This window comes from Nomascus leucogenys, chromosome 7b (genome assembly GCF_006542625.1).
Source record: "Nomascus leucogenys isolate Asia chromosome 7b, Asia_NLE_v1, whole genome shotgun sequence".
Taxonomy (NCBI): Eukaryota; Metazoa; Chordata; class Mammalia; order Primates; family Hylobatidae; genus Nomascus; species Nomascus leucogenys.
This window is the reverse complement of record NC_044387.1, coordinates 55,157,047-55,182,758: the sequence shown is the minus strand read 5'-3', so window position 1 is coordinate 55,182,758 and position 25,712 is coordinate 55,157,047. Positions and strand designations below refer to the sequence as shown.

At 40.3% G+C, this 25,712-nt stretch overlaps 1 protein-coding gene across 2 annotated transcripts in view; it reads left to right on the top strand.

The window, feature by feature from the left end:
* Nucleotides 1-1,523: 1,523 nt before the first annotated feature.
* The window catches only part of PITPNB (phosphatidylinositol transfer protein beta), a 68,332-nt gene continuing 44,143 nt past the window's right edge, over nt 1,524-25,712 (top strand). For both annotated transcript variants that reach the window (XM_003258031.3, XM_003258030.3), the window contains exons 1-6: nt 1,524-1,657; nt 6,474-6,504; nt 9,684-9,829; nt 22,986-23,077; nt 24,059-24,066; nt 24,570-24,644. In XM_003258031.3, coding sequence (XP_003258079.1) covers nt 1,638-1,657; nt 6,474-6,504; nt 9,684-9,829; nt 22,986-23,077; nt 24,059-24,066; nt 24,570-24,644 — 372 coding nt within the window. In that variant the 5' untranslated portion in view covers nt 1,524-1,637. The remainder of the gene's footprint in view (nt 1,658-6,473; nt 6,505-9,683; nt 9,830-22,985; nt 23,078-24,058; nt 24,067-24,569; nt 24,645-25,712) is intronic.

Here is a 25,712-nt window from a genome sequence, read left to right as displayed (position 1 = left end):
TTATTCCCCCTCGTAAAGCATGCTAAAATACATCTCATAATGTTCTAAGGGTGAAATGAGATAAAATATCTCCATTACTTAGCACAGTACTTGGCATAAAATCCGATGTCCAATCAACGAAGCGGATCCTAAGCTTCTCAACTCTTGCCAAGAAAGAGGGTGTATTTCCTTAATTCTCTGCCCTCACAATAACTAGCACTATTCACACATAAGAGAAACTCGGTGACTCCCAGGGACTGCCTTAGGAGAAAGTTTCTGGAAGTTTTGACATTCCAAAAACTTTCTCCTAAGGCAGTCCCTGGGAGTCACTGAGTCAGTTCATTTCCATCATTTTTTTCGAGACAGCCCTGACTCCACAGATGTATTCCAGTATCAGATACAGCAGATGTTTATACAAAAATGTTTTCGTGATATTTTAATCGTCTTAATAACCTTTCAACAGGTTCTCATGGTTCTTAGAAGACAAATTCTTTACTATGGCCTAGTGATCCAGTTGGTCCCAGCTCATTTCCGCCCTCAGGATGTTCTGGCCACATCTGCCCTCTAGCTGATCCTTAAATACCCTAAGCTTATTCCATCCTCGGGTCCTATTTCCTTCCAACTGGAATGCTTCTCTCACATCCTAACAAGCTAGGCTCAAACACCGCCTCCTAAGACAGCCCTTGTCTTGAGTCCTATGCCTCTCCCAGTACTCCACTGTATGCATAGTATAGCACTTCCCCACCACCCCAAATTCTCCCTGCTTTCTTTCCAAGTGAGTTGTCTCCTCTAGGCTGTGAGCTTCTTGAGAACGGGGACTGTGTCTGCTTCTAGATGCATCCCCACTGCCTAGAACCGTGTCTGGCACAGAGCAAGCCAGTGACCTCCGGGCTGCGGCTTTGAGGCCCACGGCGCTTTCGCTGTAACTGCGCGAACCAACTCCTGAACAGTCCCCTTTCCTGGGTCTCGAGGCCAAGCGCCTCTTCTCCCCCAGAGGGCCTTCGTCGGGAGTGCTGGCCGCTCATCCTGCCGAGTCACAGGTGAGGTTTAGGATTTGCCGCCGCGGTGGACCTCCACGAGACCGCGAAGCAGGTGAACGTCCTCCCGCGGAACCTGAGCTGCCAAGGGCTGGGGAGGGGAACAGAAGCTGGCGTCGGCTGCCTCCAGAACCTGTCAGGAGTCTCTTATGTGGACTATGGAGGTGAGGTGTCGGTCAAGGAGGTGGGCCCTGGCTCAGAGCAGTAAGAGAGAGCAGAAAACCGGTCACCGCAAAACGACTTCCAAAGAACCAACTGGAAAACTCACCGGAAAGCGTAGGCTGCCCAGACGCCCCGAGGGACCAAAGCTGAAGGGAGGAGCCCTCGTAAACAGACAAGAGTGCGCGCGCCGAGCTTGCGCAGCCGCAGTAGAAGTCGCACGCTCTTCGGCGGGCTGCGCAACCGCAGTGGAGGCCTCGTGTGCCCCGGGTGGGGCACGAAACTGGGCGGAGCTAGGCCCCCTCGCGCGCTGACGCGACTGGTCGCGGCGGAAGGGTGTAGGCACGCAGGCGCGATGGTGGCTCGGGGGGCAGGGAGGCGGGGCCGCGCAGGCGCTGTGAGAGGCGGTAGCGGCGGCGGCGGCGGTGGTATCGGCGGCAGCTGTGAGGGGGTTCCGGGAAGATGGTGCTGATCAAGGAATTGTGAGTGGGTCCGTGGGTGCGAGCGAGGCCGTGGGACGGCAGTGATGAAAGATTTGTTGATGGAGAAGTGGCAGGATATTCCTAAATCGGAGTCAGCCCTGTGTCAGCCCCTCCCTGCGGGCGCCCCCTCCCTCCGACACGCGCTCCCGGCCCCCTCGAAGCCCCTCAGCGAGTGCGCCCCTCGGTCTTCCAGGCATTGCCGTGGTAACACGGCCTCTCCCTTCCCCGGGGCGAAGGCAGCTGGGTCCCGGCCCGAGCGCATGGCTCGGGAAGGCGCGGCCGGGAGTTTCCGCTGGGACCCGCCTTCTCCCCAACCCCCCACCCCCAGGCTGGTTCTGGGCCCACCCCCAGGCCCGCCGGTGGGAAAGAGCCGCAGTCCGAGGGTGGGAGAGGCACGTTGGTTCTGACTGTGATTAGTCGTCCGGGGTGGAGTCCGCTGGTAACCAGCGGGAGATGGGCTTGCCAGTTGAAGGCAGCCCTCGTGTGAGGACTCGCGGTGGGACGTTGGCGCCCTGAAGTTCGTGGTGGAGCCGGGAATCCGGAAAGCCTCCGCTCTGCTGGGTAGCTCCGTTGACTTGACGGGAGAGCCTTTTCTCTTTCTGGTTTCCGCATGTTTTAAGATGAGTTGACATCCCGGGCCCCACCTACTTTCTTAGAAGTTAACACGTGGTCTGTCAAATGGAGGGATTTCGAGGTGCATCCGACCGGCCAAGTGATTTTGTTGAAAAGTCACGGCTTTTCCCACTGGCAAGGACTGTGAACATTAGGGAAATCTGCTTGCCTTTGAATGTTCGCCTGTCACAGCTGGTTCGTATCGTCAGCATCCTTTGGGCAGCTAGGGAGGTCGAGTATGGCCCATTCGTTGGTTTTCAAATTCTTCATTTTAAATTCTTAGAAATATTTTTGGCTTAATTTAGCTTTCTTCAGACACCTTATTTTTAGTATTCTTAAACGTCCTTTAAAAAGTCACTGATGTCACCTCTCTGAGACTTAATACCTCCCAAAGACTCCCTGTCTCACCCAGAATAAAAGTCAAAGCCTCTGCAACAGCTACAAGGCTTTACACTTTTTTTTCCTGCCCTGATCTCATGTACTACCTTTCTCTTGCCCATTCCATCTTCGCAAGCTTCCTTGCTGTTCCTCTACTACTCTAGAAAAAAGTTCAGTTCAAGGCCTTTCCACCTGCTTTTGTTCCCTTTGCTTGAAGTGTTCTTCCCTTGGTGCACTAACTCACCTCCTTCCAGGTCTTTGCTCAGACGTCACCTTCTCAGGGAATCCCTTTCTGAAGACCTAATTGTAGTTCCCACTATTTGGGGTGGTATTTGCCTTCCCTGCTTTATCGGTCTCCATAGTGCTTATCACCATCCAACATGCAATACAATGTATTATTAATTTTTTTTCTACTAGTTGTATTCTCTTTTTACATGTAAGGGCCATGAGTTTGTTTTGCTCACTCTCATATCCCCAGTTTTTAGAATAGTCCCTCGCATGTAATAGGTGCTCAGTAAATATTTGTTAATGAATTGATGAAAAATAGTAACTTGGGTCAGTGACAGGGATTTTGAGAAGAGACATTTTGCCTTTTGTTGGTAGAGTGAAAATTCGCAATTAAAGCTTATTTATAGTACTGAATATTGGGTTTATATAAAACTTTTCTTCGAAGTCGTTTATACAGTGTATCAAACCAAGTGTTCATTACTCTGACTTCTATATGATGTGGGTAGATGGGTGGCAAACACCAAAACAAATGGAGAAAATAAAAAAGAAGGAAATTGACTTGGCCTAAGTTACACAGCAAGTTGAGTTGCAGAACTGATTTTAAATAGATCTAGTCATTTTTCTTTCATTGGAGTATTTCCTCCCTCCAAAAATGTTACAGACACACAGTATTCAGTAGATCCCTTTGACAGTATGTGAGTAGTATGAAGCTAACTCTTGGAAAGCAGTTCCTATTGGGAATTTGCGCACTGTGCTTTTTGCAAACATTTGCTTTCATTATGAAGATTTAAATGTACCCAGATAATGAATGTTGACTCATGCCCAAAGTCTAATTATTTTTCCCAAAGAGTTATAAATTCAGTTTCTTGATGTTAACTCTTTATGTGTATCTCCCCTAGATTTTTTTTTCCTCCTAGACTTTTTGAAGGTAGGAGCTGTTTCTTAAGTAATTTCAGTATCTAGCACAGCATCTAGTCCTAACATGCTCTGAAGTATTCAGTGTTGTTCAATGAAAAATTGATACTTACTCTCAAGTCAACTTTCTAAAATTCTTGTTGGTTAGGAGCAATGAATAGCTTATTCCTATGTGAAGATATTGGTAACTAAAATACTTTGGCAAATGTTTGTTGTCTTACAAAATTCTTTTTTATTTTTTGTTTTTTTTTGAGGCGGAGTCTCACTCTGTTGCCCAGGCTGGAGTGCAGTGGCATGATCTCTGCTCACTGCAACCTCCGCCTCCCAGGTTCAAGCGATTTCCTACCTCAGCCTCCCAAGTAACTGGGACTACAGGTGCACGCCACCATGCCCGGCTAAGTTTTTTGTATTTTTAGTAGAGACAGGGTTTCACCCTGTTGGCCAGGCTGGTCTGGAACTCCTGACCTCAGGTGATCTGCCCACAAAGTGCTGGGATTACAGGTGTGAGCCACCATGCCTGGCCCTCTATTTTTTTATAAGAATTAAAATGTTAGAAATGACTTTCGAGGTGGGCTGTTTCCCTTCAAGTTATTATTTAAGCAGTAGATGAAGTTACCATTAATGTAAAGTCCTGGTTTTAAACAATTAGTTACTGATTCCATTTGGAAATTATTTTTATGAGGATTTTCAGACATTTGAACATTTTCGATTGGCACTAAAAGTTGAATACTGCTTTTAGAATAACAACAGAAAATCAAAGCCTATATGTTCCTTTTCCCTTTTACTTGTTAAGCAAATCTTGAAGAACTTACTTGACTCATTGTTCTGAATGTCTTAATCAGTCACTTTCGTTTTTTGAAAGAAATTTCCTTGAAAGTGTTCTTAAATAAAAATAGGGATCTTCCTGTTAGTGAGTGTAAAATTACTCAGCAGTGATTCTTTGGTTTTGTGAAACTTCAGGGAAGACTGACTCTTCCTTCTCTATCCCTTCCTTCCATTCCCTCTGCAGTCCATCATCTTGGTTCAGGCCTTTGTGACAGTTCTTGCCTAGCCTCCCAAAAGATAGCTTTCCCCACTTCTCCTGCTTGTCAGTGTTTTTAACCACCTGCAGATGACTTCTTCAGGTCAGCTGTACTTGTCACTTACCTCTTGGACCAACCTTTTGGGATTCCTTATTGCCTAATGAATTTAATGGATTTCTTACCATAGTATTCCAGGTCCTGATAATCTGCTCCCAACCTATAGCTTTCTAGTTTCCCCTTCCCTATTTTATGCTCTGGGACAGTGAGCAAGTTAGCGTGTACTGAGAAGAGAACTAAAATGATTGGGAATTTTTAGGTATGGAAGGACTTACAAGAAGTTTATTCTTGATGGAGAGTAGAAATTAGTGACCATTGTGAGTTTGAGAGTGTTCATTGTTTTTGAATCACCATTATCAGAAAGACAAAGAGTGGTGAGTAACTCAGTAGTCAAAGGGGAGGGAGTAACAGACATGTTGTACATGTTGGAGATTGAAGTAATGTGAACATTCAGGCATAGATGTTTGAGGAGAGTAGGGAGAAAGGAGTAGGTGGAAAGTGTAGCTGGAATGCAAACTAGATATAATCTGGATTGTATTACTGTCTTCATACTTACGAATAAGAAATACTAATAAAAAAGAATGCCTAGGCCAAAAAGATTGTCACTAATACAGTCAATAAGCTAAATGACTCTTACTGCAAGAAAAAAATAAAAATTATAGCTGAAAAGAAATTGGAATGAGGAAAACTATTGAAAATTTTCCATAAAATGACAGGTAAGATTAGGAAAGTATGAGAAGGATCGTATACCCCCATCCCCCAAAAAAGGAAGTTGCTGTCTTGGAACCAACTATAATTATGAGACCATGGATATACAGGGATGGTCTTGGTTTTCAGGATTTATGGTGGAAATAAGGACTCTCCTTATAAAATCTAGAGATAAGATGGAATATTTTGATAAAATAATATACCATGATACTGTTTTTGGACTTTTAAGACTGCTTGCAATGGAGCTATAATGACATCTTTTTGGTATATACAATAAGAAACTCTTGGACAGGACCAAACACATGTCAACCTTATATTGTATATATGCTGGTAGGGAGGTTCAAGTAGTTTCCATAGTAAAATTTTTCTTACTAATTCTACACGACTCCTTATTTTTATCTTAGTAAACTTGAGGAATAATTGAATAGTGGGGGAACAGTTTCTGGAAGCATTTATTCAATGAGATTCAAGACACGTATTCTGTAAGAAGCATCATGAAAACAAAATGCACAGTATATAGGTGGAGAATGAAACCATACTAAAAATTTAGTCAGGGCAACCTGACCAGACAATCTACAAATAATACATTCTGTACCTTGCAATTTTCAATGTTGAGTTTTCTCTTTTTTCTTTACTCAAGAATCTCTGCAGCTGCTGTTTGGGGTCCTGGGAACACTAAATGCAAATGATCATTGAGACCCAAGAATGATAGTTTTAGTTCCCCAGTTACAGTGTAGGCATTGCAAAGACCCTCTTCCATAAATGACACCCTTGTATTTTTTTATTTAAGAGACCTGTCTCTGTTATCATTGGATTTAAGATAAAACCTCTTCAGAGATCTGTGTTTAAAGCTATTTCATATGTAATATATATATTTTTTTCTTTTGTCTTTTTAGCCGTGTGGTTTTGCCATGTTCTGTTCAGGAGGTAAGTTTTTCTTGCTTCTGCATCATTTTATTGGTATATGTACTGTACTTTGATATGTTACTGTAAACTCACATTTTCATAGTATTGATTTACCTTTTCATTCCACCTTATGTGACAAAATTAATCATATGAATGATAGTTGCAATGAATTGCAAAATGAATTAAATGAATGATAATGAATTTCTTGCTACACTGCCTTGTTTTGGAAGAGTCTAAAGAATGTAGTTTAACCTCCTGTCTAGTGCAGGAATTCTTTCTGCAACATCCCAGAGAAATGAGGCTCCAGCCTAAACTTAAGTACTTTTAAGGTTAAGTAGCATGCTACTTAGAGAAGCAGCCTACTTTACTGTTGGACATTTTAAACATTTGTGTTTGAACCAAAATCTGCTTTTCCTATAATGCTTGACTCTTGTTTACAGTTTATCCCATTTGAGCAATGGGAAATAAGCCTGTTCTGTCTTGCAGTGGTTAATCCTTCAGGTTTTCTGATGGCAGCTCTCCCCTCCAGCGAACCCCATCCCCCCACAAGCACTTTTATTTCATCTTAGAAAGTCTGAAGGTTAAACATTCCCAACACATTCACTTGGCTTAATACAGCATGATATGTAGACTTCCTGCCAGCTGGTTCTATTACTATATGTGTTGTAATTGTTGATCTGAACTGAAAACAGTATTCCAGACATGGTATGACCAGCACATGACTGTAAGAGCTTATTGTTTTCCTCAGTCTGGACATGATACAGAAATATATCACCTATTCAGAACTTGCATGTCCTGCAGTTATAGCCATGTGTATTGTAGCCAAGAATGAAGATAAGAGCAGAAACAGCTTCTGAGAAATCAAGATATATATATAGCAAAACCCATAAAACCCTCTAGGCTCTTCTGTAACTTGCACACAGTTCCCATTTGCTCAGTTATCTGGTTTTCCTGGAGCTGACAGTAGATTAGAAGCAGTGACTTGGAAGTGGGACAAAACAAACTGATAACCTAAGAAGTGACAGCTGACAGAAGACAGAAAGAAATGCAGGAAGTGAAAAAGAGTAGCTGTCTGGGACTGTTTAGTGTAGGCTTGAACACAGTTGTATATATCTCAGGAGGATTCACTGTATTAAAACACTCCAGAGAAGCTAGGCACCCTATTCTCTATTTGCACAATTGATTGTTTGAAGTTGAATGTGGAAATTGACATTTGTTTCTGTTAGACTTTTTCTTTTGATTTCAGCTGGTTGAATCAGCTTGTCGAAATCTTTTTGAGTCTTGGTATTGTCACTGAAAATACTGTTCTCGGCTTTTTGTTATACTCCCCCCGCCCCTTTTTTTTTTGGAGATGGAGTCTCGCTCTGTCGCCCAGGCTGGAGTGCAGTGTTGCGATCTCAGTTCTCTGCAACCTCCGCCTCCTGGGTTCAAGCAATTCTCCCTGCCTCAGCCTCCCTAGTAGCTGGGATTACAGGCACCCGCCACTGCACCTGGCCAATTTTTGTATATTTAGTAGAGACCAGGTTTCACCATATTGATCAGGCTGGTCTCAAACTCCTGACCTCAAGTGATCCCAAAGCCTTGGGATTACAAGCATGAGCCACTGTGCCAGGCCTATATGCACATTTTTAAAACATGCCTTCTGTGTCTATTTCTTATTCGTTTTTTAAAATTTTTTATTCTTAAAAAAGGAGAATGAGAGAAACCTAAGTAGCATGCCATGAAATGCCAGTCCATTAACCTTTTTTTTGGATACAGTTCATTTGAATTTTGTTATTGTGTGTTCCTGACCAAAATGAAATTTATCTTTTGACTTAGACTCATTTTAGTCCTGTTTTAGAATATGATAGTGTTTAAAAGTACATGTTGAAGGTATTTAAGGATTGTGGCATTATTAGACTAACCCTAGTGTTGTATCATGCAAAGCCGAAAGAAGAAATACAGTCCTCTCTGCAGGCCCTACAGAAATTTATTTTGGGAGCATTTAAGAAATATGTTTGGTTTCAACTTCCCAAACACTTCCAAATTGAGTAAGAGTGTGTGTGTGGGTGTGTTTTTAAATTTAACTAATAGGCAAGATAGCATCATATCTCCATGTGATTTATAGATATGAATGTTTACTGAGCTTAAACTACCTGTTGTTTTGGTCCCTCACATAAAATGTTAGTTTTGAAATTACAAGTTCTTAGAGGTAGATTTTTGTAGCTTTTCTTTGAAAATATGCTTATAAAGAAGAAATACACTTCTTCAAGCTGTTTTCATTAGAAGGAAGAAATTTAGCCAAATTTGAAGTGATGGAAGATAGTGCCACGGTTGGGTCACTGTAACAAATTAGAACACGAGAAATTTTTCCAACATTTGTTGGAACTAGCGACTCCAGATTGGCGTAGAAAATACAGTTGACTTACAGGTATTGATGCAGGCCTCTGAGATTTCTGATTCACGTTAAATGAACTAGAAACTACTGTGAGCAATTTCCTGCCTTTTATGGTAATATGTATACATTTATATTACTTTAAAAACAGTTTCTGTTTATTCTGTTTACTTGAGGACTCACAATGAACCATTTCTGATCTTGGGCCCCCAATACTGTTTCTGGTTAGCTGAAGAAGGACCAAATTGAGTGTATCATAAATAAGTCATAAGGAGAAAATGACCCCAGAAGTCTACCAAGATTTGGACTATCTATTATGTTTCTTTGGATCTCCAGGCTTTTGTTATTACAGTTTACATCCCTCCCCTTTATCATTAAGAACAATATGCTGGTTGCTCAGCTTTAGTTGGCAAAGTGCCAGTTGTATTTCTGCCATACCTTTCTTGGAATTTTGTGAAGTTAAATGAGAAATAATAGAGGTGAAAATGCTTTGTAAAGTACAAATATATTGTTCAAAAGTTGAACCAAGTTTCGAGACATTTTCTTGATAGATCGATAGTGTAAAGGCACCAAAGTATTTGTAACTGGCAAATTTTTTGAATAATGAAAGTTCTATAAAATACAGGTTTTTAAAACTGTATGATAATCTGCGGTTTGTCTTCCTAAACATATTAATTTCTAATTTGAGTTGTGTTTTCATATTGAACACAGTTATGCTGAATGGTTTGGATATGCTTTTCTATATCGTCTATATTAAGATTTTAGCATACTAAATTTCTGCAGTTAGTACTGACCTACTCAACTTCTGTGTTCTTTGAAATTTCAGTATCAGGTTGGGCAGCTTTACTCTGTTGCAGAAGCTAGTAAGAATGAGACTGGTGGTGGAGAAGGAATTGAAGTCTTAAAGAATGAACCTTATGAGAAGGATGGAGAAAAGGGACAGTATACACACAAAATTTATCACCTAAAGAGGTAAGCAGTGTTCACATTTGACGCCTCGTAACTACTTGGCTTAATTATGATGCATGGAACTAGCTAACTTAACTAGTAGATATGAAGTACATTTTTAATTTCAGTGTGATAATATATTGCACTTTAATTTTTTGAGAGACCTTCCTCCTTTATTTGTTATTTGTAAATTAGAAAAGTATTATATCTGCTTATAACAAAAATTCAGATAAAAACTTAGTCCGTGCTCCTTGCCATCAAATATTTCTAACACAGAGAGAAACACTAGAAGCAGCTTAGAGTTTATCCTTCTACATAATTTTCTGTATATATTCAAAGGAATTTTTAACATAGATAGCGATGTATTACTTGTATCAATTTTAGTTTTCTACAACAAATGGACCGTATGAATGGTTTTGCAGTTTGCTTTATTTCTCATGAATATCTTCCATATTGTTATTTAATATCTGTGTGATTCTTTTTAAAGCTAAGTAAAATTTCTTCTGGACATAGTATAGTTTACTTAACCATTCCCTGCATTGTAAGTCCCTTTAGGTATTTTAGATATTTTCTAGTTTTTGTCTGTTATAAATAATGTTTCTGGCCTGGTTTGGTGGCTCACATCTGTAATCTCAGCACTTTGGGAGGCAGAGGCAGGAGGATTGCTTAAGCCTAGGAGTTTAACACCAGCCTGGGCAACACAGGGAGACCCCGTCTCTACAACAACAACAACAACAACAACAACTACAACAACAAAATTGGCTAGGCGCGGAGGCTCACACCTGTAATCCCAGCACTTTGGGAGGTTGAGGCGGGCAGATCACGAGGTCAAGAGATCGAGACCACCCTGGTCAACATGGTGAAACCCTGTCTCTACAAAAAATAACAAAAATTAGCTGGGTGTGGTGGCACACACCTATAGTCCCAGCTACTTGGGAGGCTGAGGCAGGAGAATCGCTTGAACCGGGGAGATGGAGGTTGCAGTGAGCCGAGATCATACCACTGCACTCCAGCCTGGTGACAGAGCGAGACTCTGTCTCAGAAAAAAAAAAAAAGATTAGCGGGGCATGGTGGTGTACCCTTATGGTCCCAGCTACTTGGGATGCTGAGGTGGGAGGATCATGTGGACCCAGGAGTTAGAGGTTGCAGTGAGCTATGATCACTGCACTTCAGCCTGGGCAAAAGAACAAGATGCTGTCTCAAAAAATAAACTTTTGTGAACATGGTTGTACATGTGTCTATATGCCTTAGGTTACTGTTCCTAAGAGAAATTATAAAATGAGAAATTAATAGAAGGATTGCTGGGAGGACATGCACCTTTTAAATTTTGATATTACTGCCAAAATTGCCCTTCAGGAGTTTGATAGTATTTTTCCGTATTTTTCTTTTTAATTTTTGCTAATTTCATAGACAAAAGATAGTCTCTTGTTAAAATTCGTATTTCTTTATTAGTGAGGTTGAATGTCTTTTTATGTTAATTGACCATTTGAATTTCTTGTATGACTTTTGACTCTTCATATCCTTTTTTCATTGCTTTTTTTCTCTTTGGTTCGTCGAAGTTTTTTTGCACATTCCCCTAAGTTTGGCCGTCTAATCTGTATCATTGGCATAAATATTTTAAAACAAAAAATGCTGGCCAAGTGCGGTGGCTCATGCCTGTAATCCCAGAACTTTGGGAGGCTGAGGTGGGAGGATTGCTTGAGCTCAGGAGTTTGAGACCAGTCTGGGCAATATAGTGAGACCTCATCTCTACAAAAAGAAAAGCCAAAAAAACCAATAAAGTGCTACCAGTATTTATCTAAGGGCAGAAGACCAGTAATGGCTTTTAAGAGTCCATTTTGTCATTAATCTCCCTAGTTAATTACAGGTGGGGGATCTTTTGCCTCTGTTCTCTTCATATTGAAATGAATCATACTCATGTTTTGTGGAACTCCTTAAAGTTGTAGCTGTCATGATCAGAATTTTTTTATATTTCCTCAGCTTAACTCTGCTACTTGGTTTATAGTGACCCATAACCTACTCATCTTTGGTTTATAGTGACACATAATCTTATCTCTTTATAGAACCTTAAATTTTATCATTATTTTCTCTTAGAATACAGCATTTCTTTGCTTCTGTTGCAGGTTTGACTTGAGAAATAAGGCAGTAACTCTGATCAGTTATCCATAGAGAAGGTCTTTTCATGGTTCCTATTAATTTGTTAGTACCCTAAGTATATCTGAAAAATATGTCTATTGAGAGATGATTTTGGCATTCCAGATGGTATAGCCTATATGTATTTTAAGTTTTGAATTTGCTTATGTATACTCAGCTTTCTTTTTCTAGCATTTTTGCATTTACCTGTTAATTGAATTGCACCACCACATATAAAAGTTCCTCTTAAAGACACTGGACTCTTCCTAGGGGTTCTAAAATAAGCCAAAAAGTTTGATGTATAAAATTTTTTGTTGGCCTCTGATGTCCTGTTTAGATCACTATCCTATAAGTAAATAAATTTGAAATAGATTCAAAATGTCCTTTGGTTGAAATCTGAGAGTTGGAATGTTGAGAAAGTGTTTGATACATTCCTGCATGGAAAAGAACAGTTTGAAATAATATGTAATACATAATATGTTACATGTTTTTTGAAAAAAATCAGAAAAAAAAAGCCTAAAAGAGGTACATTAAAATGTTGAGAATATTTGTCACCTGGTAGTGGGATATGGGTGATTTAAAAAATCCCACTTAAATCAGCTATATATCAACCAGGTGATAAATATTCTCTTCTGTATTTTCATTTTTATAAGAAAGAAAAGGAATGTTAAATATGATTTTTGAAATAGTTGATTTAGGTAACGCTCCAGTCACGAATAAGGAGTCTCATAAGTTGAAGAGGGCTAGATAAATATGGTTAGTGCAAGAGATATTCTTATTCCGGAGAGGTTATTTGGGGATAAGGTTCAGAATTCCTCTCAGGCTTTAGTGGGTTAAATAAAAGAAGATTTTGGCTCTTGGCGGCCAACCTTCCAGCACAGTTGGGCTTCTAGAACAACTTCTCCATTCCTAGGAGGAGCGGGGTACCCTGTGGTTTTACCCTGCACTCATTTACTTGTCATTGCAATCCTGAGAAATAGACAATAATTCATATTGTACCTAAGACACTAAGGCACATATTTACCCAAGGTCACAGCTAGTAAGTGATGGAATGGTGACAGAGACCTAGGTGCTCTGATTTCAAATCCCACACCCTTTTGTCCCAGGTGCCTGATGAATACAAGGCACTCCCATGAGAAGGGAGAGAGGGGATCTGATGGGATGGCGAGGGTTGATTCCCATAGAAGGTTGGCCTTATCACACGAAGATGGCAGCTGTGGGCAGAAGCACAGAGAGGAATGAGACAGGAAAGGGAAAAAGGCAAGAGGGTGGCAGTAATGAGTCTCAGGCAGCATGGCAAATAATGACTCTTCTGACAGTAGTGAGGAACAAAAACCTATCCAATAATAAATAAACTGGGCAAAACAGGGCCCATTTGCTGTCCTCTGGAGGAGGGAATGGCTATGGGGCAGTCAGATGTCCACACTGACAAATTTGTCAGTGTCAACATTGAAAGCACATCAGCCACAGGATAACTATATTATGGAAGGGCAAAGAATCATTTAGTAGTAAGTGCTGAGGCCTTAACTGTTCTGCAGGAAAGACCTCCATCCCAAGGCAAGCCTAAAGGTGCAGCCCCATCAGACTTACAGTTTTCTTTAGGGCATCAGCTCAGCATGCTGAAGACATACCCACAGTCCCTAGCTAGTTTTAGAGCTCTCCCTGAGGAAGTTAAATTTGTGTCTAGTAATATGTTTGCTTTTTCAACATTTACTCCATAAATTATCCTAAGCTGGGTGCACCATCACAACATCAATAAAACTACAAACTTGACTAAGGCCACCAAGGCCTTATTTTACTTTTGAGATACTTGAAGTTCTGAGATCTACTTTAGCCAGTGTAACTCAAGTCTCTGGATTCCCTGACCTGTATGCTTTCCCATTTCAGCAAAACACTTCTTGGTAGCATATATACGCTTAATCTCAACCAGAAGGTTGAGAAACAGTCTTTGTGAATATTGACAAAATCCAAAGGTTGGTGACTCATTGCACAGGACATTTGAAATGTCTGGTTTCCTTGAATCTCAGGTGATAAATCATCTCATGGGATAATGAGATTTTGTCCATATTTTGTTTGATAACTTAGAGTGAGTGGTTGCCCATGGTAATTCTGAACAGAAGATCTAGTACTTATGTATTTTTACTGTGTGCTGGTCACTGGGTTATTGGAAGTGTTTTAGGGAGGAGTTTATTCATTCCTCACAGCAACTTTTTATAGTGAGGAAACTGAGGTCCAGAAAGGTTTAACTTACCCCATGTCTCACTGCTATTTGGTAGCAGAGATAGGACTTGAACACAGACCAACTCCAGAACCTGCCCTTTTAACCAATTTGCTCAACTAACCACTTTGCTCTACGTCTGAATCCTGTGGAAGAGTTATTTTCCATTTCCTGAAGTTAACTCCTTGGGAGTTTACAGAAAAATTCTTCCAAAACCACAGGTTTCACCATCTCTTACTTTCTCTGAAGTCTTTAACATCTAAAGTCTTCTTCCAAAATAAAGCTAAACTTAACAAGGTATTTCAGATTCCCAATTGTATAAGTCCATCCAGAACAAAAACCCTTGGCTCTAAGCAAGCCAGTCTCTTTGTTGTCTTCCTAACATAAACTGTTCATCCCACCCTGAGCATTTTTTTCAGCCCCTTATGCTGGGGTCTCTCATAACCTGCTTGGTTTTCTGAGTACACCTCAGAACTATCCTATGCAGAGGCATTCCATGGCTGATTTTATTCACTTTGATCCCTCTTCCCTAAACCCATCATATTTATAATTTCTTCTCATTTTGATACCTAGTCACATATTTCCATGTGTGCATGTTTGTCTTATTGTATCCCATTTTCCACTAAAGTTAGTTTCTTTAATGCTCAGTAGTAGATGGTAGTGAAAGAGGAAGGAATTTACTGGGCAGAGAATTTTGGAGCAAGACAAAGAAATGTGTTGTAACTTTCAGATGGTATTTCAGAGAAAAGCTTGTAGCTCTCCTGAGACTTCACTGTAAGAACACACTGACCAGTCCTTTTTGCTAGTTTATTTGCTCACCCTTCTTGAGGAAAGTCAGCTTTATTCTTTCTTATTCTGCGTAAGTGTTACACTTTCGCCATCTTCAGTCAGTCCTGATTGATGGGGAATTTATAAAGCTTTGCCAACTCCAGAACCACCTTGTTTCCCAAAGGTTGAAACAGAAGAAGTTTTTTTTGAAAAATCGTTATTTAAAAATTTCATGTGGTTCTAAGGTAAGAGTTCATTTTTGTAAGCAAAGGGAGTCATTTGCCAGGAACTTAAATAATGAGAAATTTAAATCACCTGAAAATGAAAGGATTGATTGTATATAGTTGTTCACATTCAGAGAGCACCTTGCACATATAAGAAATTAATAGGCTGGGTGCGGTGGCTTGCCTGGAATCCCAGCACTTTGGGAGGCCGAGGTGGGTGGATCATTTGAGGTCAGGAGTTCGAAACCAGCCTGGCCAACATGGTGAAACCCCGTCTCTAGAACTACAAAAAATTTAGCGGGATGTGATGGCAGGCACCTGTAATCCCAGCTACTTGGGAGGCTGAGGCAGGAGAATCGCTTGAACCTGGGAGGCGGAGGTTACAGTGAGCCAAGATAATGATTGCACTCCAGCCTGGGCAATGAGAGTGAGACTCTGTCTCAAACAAAAAAAGAAAAAGAAAAATTAATAAATATCAGCCAAATATAATTTGTTCTTGAGTCAAGAATTAGCCATCATAGACACATGTTATTTGTCATTGTATGTAGTTTAGTCCTAAATTTTTCACAGTTCAGTTTTCCAAATCAAGAGTGATCCTGTTTCAGAAAAATGTCAGAAGTATTTTCTGAAATATATTTTTCCTCTTGATGGTGTATCTCATTTTTCATGTATTATTCCCCTTTTATTGGGTGAAAAATACTTTTCTCTTTGTTTTTTGTAATTCTCCAGGACTTTGGAGTCTACTGTCTCCCAGAAGTTAGGCAGTTTGTGTCTGGTTATTTTATTCCCTTCCCACAAACTGGGGTTTTAAATCATTTCTGTAATTTCCCTCCTTATGTATCTTCTTTTCTTTCTTCCATCTCCATCACTACTGTTAATCAAAGTTACCGTTCTCTCTCTTAGACTTGCCTCCAGGCTGATATTTTGCCATCCATTCTTTTTCTGGCTTTAAAATTAATTGAGATATAATTTATATGCCATAAGATTCATTCTTTTAAAATGCACACTTTAGTAGTTCCTGGTATATTCACAGAGTTGGGCAACTGCCATTGTTACTTAATTTCAGAACATTTTCAACAATCCAGAAAGAAATCTCATATTCATTAGCAGTCACTGACTATTACCCCCTCCTCCCAGTGCCTGGCAACCACTGATCTACTTTCTGTGTAGATGTACTGTAGATATTTTATGTAAATGGAATCATGTAATATGTGGCCTTTCGTGATTGACTTCTTTCACTTAGCATGTTTTCAAGGCTTGTCTGTGTTAAAGCATGTATCACTACTTTGATATTTATCTTTTTTTATAATTTATCATTATATTTATAATTATTTGATATAATATATCAAATATATATTTGATAATATATTACTTTTGCTGAGTAATATTCCATTGTATAGACCTGCCACATTTTGTTTATCCATTCATCAGTTGTTGAACATTTGGGTTTTCACTTTTGGCTGTTACGAGTAATGCTGCTGTTAACATTTCTGCATACTTTTTTGTGTGCGTGTGAACATGTTTCCAGTTCTCTTGGAGATATATATTGCTGTGAGTGAAATTGGCTGGGTCATATGATCACTCTATATTTAACCTTTTGAGGAACTGTCAATCTGCTTCCCAAAACAACTACACCACTTTATAATGTTACCAGCAGTGTATGAAGGTTCCAGTTCCTCCACATCCTCATTATCTTTTTTATTACAACCATTCTAGTGTGTGTGAAGTGGTATCTCATTGTGGTTTTGGTTTTGATTTGCATTTTCCTGGTGATTAAAGATGTTACCATCTTTTCAAGTGCTTTCTGGTCATTTGTATATCTTCTTTGAAGAAATAATCTGTTCAAATCTCATACCCTCACTTTCTTTTTAGTTTTTTTTTTTTTTTTTTTTTTTTTTTTTTTTTGGAGACAGGATCTCACTATGTCATCTAGGCTGGACTGCAGTTGCTTGATGATAGCTCACTGTAGCCTTGAACTCCTGGGCTCAAGCAATCCCCCCACCTCAGCCTCTCAAGTAGCTGGGACCATAGGTGTGCACTGTGCTCTGCTAATTTTTTTTTTTGTAGAGATGGAGGTCTCCCTGTGTTGCCCAGGCTGGTCTCCAACTCCTGGTGCTTAAGCTGTCATCCTGCCTCAGCTTCCCAAAGTACTGGGATTATAGATGTGAGCCACTGGCCTTGGCTGCCCATTCTTTTTTCTGTTTTTTTTTTTTTTTTTTTTTTTTTTTTGAGACAGAGTTTCACTCTTGTTTGCCAGGCTAGAATGCAATGGCGTGATCTCAGCTCACCACAACCTCCACCTCCTGGGTTCAAGAGCTTCTCCTACCTCAGCCTCCCGAGTAGCTGGGATTACAGGCATGTGCCACCACGCCTGGCTAATTTTGTATTTTTAGCAGAGACAGGGTTTCTCCATGTTGGTCAGGCTGGTCTCGAACTCCAGACCTCAGGTGATCCACCTCCCTTGGCCTCCTAAAGTGCTGGGATTATAGGCCTGAGCTACCATGCCCGGCCTCTGGCTGCCCATTCTCAAATTGAGTTTTCTGTGTTAAGTTGCGTTGTTTATATATTCTGCAAACTAGTTCCTTATCATAGAGGTGATTTACCGATTTTTCCCCCATTCTGTGAGTTATCTTTTCACTTTCTTGATAGTGTCTTTTGAAGCTTAAAAAGTTTTTAATTTTGGTGTTTGCCTGTAGTCCCAGCTACCTAAGAGGCTGAGGTGGGAGGATTGCTTGAGGCCAGGATTTCAAGACCAGCCAGGCAATATAGCAAAACATATTGCGACCCCATCTCTACAAAAAAATTTAAAAATTAGCCTGGTCACAGTACAGCGTACCTGTTTGTCGTAGCTACTCAGGAGACGAGGTGGGAGAATCGCTTGAGCCCAGAAGTTGGAGGTGGCAGTGATTTATGATTACACCACTGTTCTCCAGCCTAGTGACAGAGCAAGACCCTGTCTCTTAAAAAACCAAAGAAAAAAAAAAGTTTATGATTTCGATGAAGTCCAATTTATTTTTTCTTTTTGTAGTTTATGCTTTTGGTGTCATCAAAGAAATCATTGCCCAATCCAAGATCATAAAGATTTACATCTGTATTTTCTTATAAGAATTTTATAGTTTTAGTTTTTATTTAGGTCTTTATCCATTTTGAGTTAATTTTTGCAACCATCCATTCTTGCCCACTCCAATTAATTTTTCACACAGAGCCAGAATGGTCATACAGCTGAAATCAGGTTGTGCCATTCCCCTTTTTAAAGCTTTCAGTGGCTTCCCATCATACAAAGAATAAAATCTAAACTCTGTGACCTATAAGGTGGGGCCCATGTGGTCTTTCTGCCCTCTCTCCATGTTTGGTCACTGCAGTCTAGCCATGCTGGAGACCTAAGAGTGGCTCAAGCAGGTTAAGTCTTTTGCTGTCTTAGGACCTGTAGTCATGCTGTTCCCTCTACTTGCTGTTCTGTTCCCTGCCTCCGTACCCTTGGATCACTGCTGTAATATTATTTCCTCAGAGAGGCCTTCCCGAATACCCTTGCTCCACTTACTAATTGCCCAGTATCCTGTTCTTTAATTTCACTGCACTGCTTGTTAAGTAATTCTCTTTGTGTTTTGTTGTTTACTAATCTGTTTTCTGCCTCCATCCCTCGAAATAAGTTCTGAGTAGGAGTTGTCCTGTGTACTCACCATAATTTACACAGCCCCTGGCCTGGCACAGTGGACACAGTAAATATTTGAGTGGATGAATGAATGAGGTACCCAGTATTTTATTTATATATGTATGTATATATATATTATTATTATTTTTGAGACACAGTCTCACTGTGTCCCCAAGCTGAAGTACAGTGGTGTGATCTTGGCTCACTGCAGCGTCCACCTCCCTGAGTCAAGTGACTCTCCTGCCTCAGCCTCCCAAATGGCCGGGATTGTAGGCACCCGCCACCATGCTGAGCTAATTTTTGTGTTTTTATCATGTTAGCCAGGGTTTCATCATGTTGGCCAGGCTGGTCTCGAACCCCCGACCTCAGGTGATCCTCCCACCTTGACCTCCTAAAGTGCTTGGATTACAAGCGTGAGCCACTGCACCTGGCCCTTTGTTTTCTTTTTTTGCCTTCTCAACTGAGCTTTTCCTGACTAGTGAAGAGAAGGCGTCACAGTGTATTTAAGGGATATTTCAGTTGATCATAAAATGAAAGATTAATTGGTTTATTTATGGTAAATTAATCTAGTCTTCAAATTCTTCCCTATATTTTTCTGTGTTTTGATGTTCATCTGCAGTGGGAAGGAGAAGGGTGGGAAAAGTTGTCTTGCTTGTGTGGTTTACAGATAGACATAATAATTTCCAGGGAAAAGTGCAGTTAGAAATGATTTGCCATGGTATTATGTATCTCAGGAATAGGATTAAAAAAGGAATGCGCCTAGATCAGGCATTCAGTGTACCTTATGGTCATATTTTACCCTGAAGTTAAATAGTCTTAAAGTACTATTCAGAATGGGAGAAGGGGTATGTATTCCTAAAGAGTCTTCATGGTCCTGGGCATTGTGCTATGGGTAACTCAACTCTTCAGTCTTAAGCACCTGAAATCTAGCCATGTTTACCTTGAGGTAAGTAAGCGCTGTTCCAAGTATTGGTTTATCATGAGGGAGCACCATTTTGTGAATAGTTTGGGAGGACAAGAGAAGGATTGTCCTTTTTGCGTGTTTGTTTTTGAAGGCCTACGTCCCATTTTGTTAATTCAGTTAATAATTGTTCCTTTTCTGAGGCTCTCTAAGCTTCCAAAACAGGAATCTGCTACATTTTACTAAAGGGCCTTACTATTGTTCATTCAGTTAATAATTGTTCTTTTCTGAGGCTCTCTAAGCTTCCAAATCAGGAATCTGCTGCATTTTACTAAAGTGCCTTACTAAGTGATAACTGTGGTGGCAAAATGATGTATATACTCTCAATTATATATAGTTGGCACAGTTGAACTACCATGTTAGGAATATATTGAGGTTGCCATTAATGAAAATTTCTAACCTTTGAAGTAGAATTGAAATTTAATTTTATTTGCTCCATATATACATTTTCCTCAAGTTTAGTCAGTTACTTAGATTCATTGAGGAGAGATGTATTTGATAATGTTCTCACGTTAAACATAAAAAAAGGAGTAAATTTGAAATAAATCTAGCTTATAGGTTTGGACTTTATTAACTCAGTCAAAACATAAAATGAATTGTTGGAATTCACATGGTGGGAAAAGTATCTTAGAAATAAGATAGTAGGCATTTAGGAGCGAGATAAATATTAAAATTTTCATGTAGATTTGGCTCATGTTGGCCTTTAATGATAAATGCCAATTTCCTTCTATTTGAGTCAGCAAATTTTAGAACATTTTATGAATATTAAGGTTCTTCACACATCAGGCACTATAGGAATAAATGGATAGTTAAAATATGTGTCTGAGTTAATACAGAATTGTTTCTCCTGCCTTTTCATTTTTTCTTTGTTTCTTTTTTTTTTTTTTTTAAGACAGAGTCTTGCTGTGTCACCCAGGCTGAAGTGAAATGGCATGATCTCAGCTCACTGCACCCTCCACTTCCCAGGTTCAAGCAATTCAGCCTCAGTGTCCCGAGTAGCTGGGATTGCAGGCGCCCACCACCATGCCTGGCCAATTTTTTGTATTTTTAGTAGAGACGGGTTTCACCATGTTGGCCAGGCTGGTCTCGAACTTCTGACCTCAGGTGATCCACCCACCTGTGCTTCCCAAAGTGCTGGGATTACAGGTGTGAGCCACCACGCCTGGCCTCTCCTGCTTTTTCTAAGTTGACCAACTGAACCATGGATAGATCCGTTTGTCATACTCTCAGATGAATAGGTAGTCTTGTAGCTTGGCTTAAAAAATTATGCTCATGTGTTCCGTTGTACCCTGATTAGACCTCACCCACACTTAAAGGGATTTTGGTTCTAGTTCTTTAGCAATGGGATAAATTTTTTGGACAACTAGATACTCTTTGACTTTTAAAATGATGTTATTTTCAGTTATCCTGGCTTGGTGTTTCTGAAGTTTGAATGAATTGTTCCACCATTTGAAAAGAAATAAGTGATCAGGCTGGGCGTGGTGGCTTACGCCTGTAATCCCAGCACTTTGGGAGGCCAAGGCGGGTGGATCACGAGGTCAGGAGATCAAGACCATCCTCGCTAACACGGCGAAACCCCGTCTCTACTAAAAATACAAAAAAATTAGCGGGGGGTGGTAGCGGGTGCCTGTAGTCCCAGCTATTCGGGAGCCTGAGGCAGGAGAGAGTTGTGAACCCAGGAGTCTGTGGAGCTTGCAGTGAGCCAAGATCCTGCCACTGTACTCCAGCCTGGGCAACAGAGCAAGACTCCATCTCAAAAAAAAAAAAAAAAAGTGAACAAAGAATTAGCCTCTTTCATTTTTAAGGATGTGAAGACATTAAGGAAGATTTAAATGAAGAAAGGCATATGAAAGTACCCAGCTCTGTGTCAGCTTATAATTAAAAAGCAGTAACTACCATTTTTTGAGCTCATTGTTTTGTGCAGTGTGCTGAACACATTCCAGTATTTGATTTAATTCTATCAATAACCCTGCAGAGCAGGTAATAGGAATTCCATTCCACATATGAGGAATTTCAGAGAAGCCAAGTAGCAGGCCTGAGGTCACACAGCTTCTAAATGGTGATTTTGGGATTTGAATTCGATCTGTGTGAAAAGTCTGTGCTAGCAAAACTACTTTTTACAGTAGGCTCCAGTCACTAAATCAGTCACTTCATTTGCGTTTATTTGAATACTGTTAAGACTGATTTTCCTATTTGTTTGTTAACGAGTAACATTTTCTATTTGTAATGGGCCTGTGGATGACTTTTGCCCCTTTATATGTTGGGATTGTTTCTGATTATCATATGCTTGCACAAGCTTCTCATATATTAATCATGTATTGAACCTTTCTCTTCCTCTGAACATAACTTGAGGCAGCAAGTGACATTCATCTCCCATACCTACAAAATTTTATACTTGGATATGCTTTAATTTCTGATTTTCTACATGAGTCGTTTACATTGTCATTTTTCCTCAGGTCTGTTTACATTGTCATTTTTCTTCAGGTCTGTTCTGTAAAATGTATTCAGACTTTTATTCAGAGATATCTCCTTATTCTGGGGCTTTTTGCATTAAGAAACAGTATAATGTCATCTAACTCTAAGAACTACGTTGTATTAATGTGCAGGATGAATAGCCATTAACTCTTAGGTTTCACATTGGGGTAGTAGATCAGAAGTTCTTAAGAAATAATTGCTTCTATTTAAAAAAAAATACACACATAAACACGAAACCTTTTATACAGTTAACTTTTTTTTTTTCCTTCTGAGACAAGGTCTTGCTCTGTTGCCCAGGCTAGAGTGCAGTGGTGTGATCTCAGCTTGCTGCAACCTCTATCTCCCAGGTTCAAGTGATCCTCCCACTTCAGCCTCCTGAATAGTTGGGGCTATAGGCATGTGCCACCATGCCTGGCTAATTTTGTGTTTTTTGTAGAGACAGGGTTTCACCATGTTGCCCAGGCTAGTCTCAAACTCCTGGGCTCAAGCCATCCTCCTGCCTCAGCCTCTCAAAATGCTAGGATTATAGGCATGAGCCACCATACCCAGCTAAATATTCTTAATCATTTTTATTTAAAGTGTAAAAAATTATGTGTTCATTTCTACTGGATTACTTTAGGATTGAAATAAACTAGTTCATCAAACTTAGAACGTGGTCACCTTTGATTGCCATGCTCTTTCAAGCAATTTGATAGATACCAAGAATTGATGGTGCTGTTCAATAATATCCAGTATCTCTCTTCTCCCAGCAAAGTTCCTGCATTCGTGAGGATGATTGCTCCTGAGGGCTCCTTGGTGTTTCATGAGAAAGCCTGGAATGCATACCCCTACTGTAGAACAAGTAAGCCTGGCCCCCAGCAGCCATTGCACCCCTCCACCCTGAGAATGAGAGAGATTCCCAGTACCAATGTCTTTGAGAAGGGTTACACTGAGCAGGGTCTTCCATGGGTTCTTGGATAGTCACTGCTAGAATGAGGCAGAGGAAGGGCCGCACTGGGTTCCTTTTTTTTTTTTTTTTTTTTTTTTTTGAGACACAGTCTCGCTGTCTCCCAGGCTGGAGTGCAGTGGCGCGATCTCGGCTCACTGCAGGCTCTGCCCCCCGGGGTTCACGCCATTCTCCTGCCTCAGCCTCCCGAGTAGCTGGGACTACAGGCGCCCACCACCTCGCCCGGCTAATTTTTTGTATTTTTAGTAGAGATGGGGTTTCACTGTGTTAGCCAGGATGGTCTCGATCTCCTGACCTCATGATCTGCCCGCCTCGGCCTCCCAAAGTGCTGGGATTACAGGCGTGAGCCACCGCGCCTGGCCTGCACTAGGTTCCTGTCCCCAGAACTTTGTGACAGGCATAAGTTCATTCTCACATGGCAGCCACTTTGGGGTCCTAGCTGACTATGCTGGCTCCAGGGGTAAGCCAAAAGAAAAGTTGTTTACACTCAAGGGTGTTTTGGTGCATTTCAACAGTGTTTTACTTAAATTGCTACATAGTAGAGGAGGAATAGGACAGACTTCTGAAACAGCATCCTATCATTTACTAAACTGACCTTATAAATAATGTTTTGCTGTTGTGACATTATTGTTCTTTTTAGCATTATTTTTAAAATTAGATTATTCTTCATATTTTATTTGTACTCCATAATCTAATGTACTGTGTAGTGTCACTTGTGTAGAAACTGTTTTGCAGACATAAGTTACTAAATAAATGTTCTGTGTTTTCAGATAGTTTAGTCTTTGTGACATTAAGTATTGGGACAGATTGTTTTGACTCCAATTAATATTCTGAAATTTTTCTCCTTCCATTACCTACCTCTCCATTATGCCTCAGTTGTAACGGTGAGTAAAACTATTTTTGTGTCTCATACTTTCTTTATCTTTAAACTTTGTTCTACGCAGTAATTATTTTCAACCATTCTTTGCTAACTGCCCCTCACTGCATGGTTCCTTCCTGTGTCCCGCCAACCAGCCCCCACCCTCTACCACATGTTCCCAGTGTTCATGGGCCCTTTCCACCCTTGTTTCAAAATCTCCCTGTTGATTTTATTTTGCTTTTGTTACTCCCTTCAAATGCCATATTTGTTTATCAGACCTCACAGCTTCTTTATTAGCCCAGTATGCCACGTGGCAAGTAGAATTGTTTAAATTATTTAAAAGCATGCAGCATTTGGTTTGCCTGACAAGTCTATAAAAATCGGTAGCTAATGATTCTTTGTCACTTGAGGATCAGTCTCCTTGTAGAGTCAAAGCATGGATGCCTATACTGGGAAAAGCTCCTTCAGACGTGGGCACCAAGAAACAGGTAGAAGATCACTGTCATTTTCCTGTTGTGTTTTCTGCAGAATGAATATATGAAAGATGATTTCTTCATTAAAATCGAAACATGGCACAAACCAGACTTGGGAACATTAGAAAATGTAAGTTTCAACTCTGCACTTTTAGTACAGAAGCCCCCTGGAAACAAGAATACTATATGTAGTTCACTTTGTCATCATCAAAGTAATGTCACCTGTGTTAGGCTAGTATCTGACAGCAACAAGCTGTGTCAAATTGAGATGAGGCGGGCAAGCAGCCAGAAAGCAAATTGGCTTTCCCTGTCAGTCCTCTTGCCTTGACACTTTGGTAGAGTTGCTGTTTTGATCAGCAACTCTCTTTATCCGAGACAGAGGAGAGCATGAGTAAACAAAATTCACAGATAATCCCCAGCCCAATTTTAGCCATTAGTTTTGCTAATTAGATTGCTTTTATCTCTGAGTGTTTGTCAGAGCTGCTCTGCATAGCAGGATTGATTGCTTTAATTTTTACCTCCTGTCTGCCTTGCTAGGGTATGGGCTCATGTCAGAAATGGCCAAAAGGCAGGAGGGATAAAGTACTTGAATAACTTACAAAAATGTTGAAAAGCTGTTGACTTATATAAGTTGGTGCACATTTATCTCTTTAAGATTCAAGAACATCTTTGAGTTAGGACTTAAAAAAATGTAATCATTAACTTTTGGTAAGATTTGTCGTGTAACTTGGGAAAAGGCCTGTTGTATAGGTTGATACCCTTTGTCTAGGGGTTCTCAAAAGTATGGTCTTTGGATGGGCCAGCAGCAGCACAGTATCTGAGGACTTGTTTGAAATGCAAATACTCTGACCTCACCCAAGAACTACCGAACCAGAATCTCTAGGGGTGGGACTCAGCAGTTTCTGTTTTCTGGTGCACATTCATTCCAGGAGAGTAGGTTAATGATTGTGGCAAATTCTGTTTTTACTGTTCTATTACTGTGCTCTTAATGTTATTGATGCCAATTAATAGAACTTTGAATTTTAATATGTAGTATTTGACTTTTCTTTCAAGTGATCATTTGACATTTTATGTTGTTTTTCTTTTTGGTTTTTTTTTTTGAGACAGTCTCACTTTGTTGCCCAGGCTGGGGTGCAATCATGCGCTGTCTGCTCAGTGCAATGTCTGCCTCCTGGGTTCAAGCGATTCTGCTGCCTCA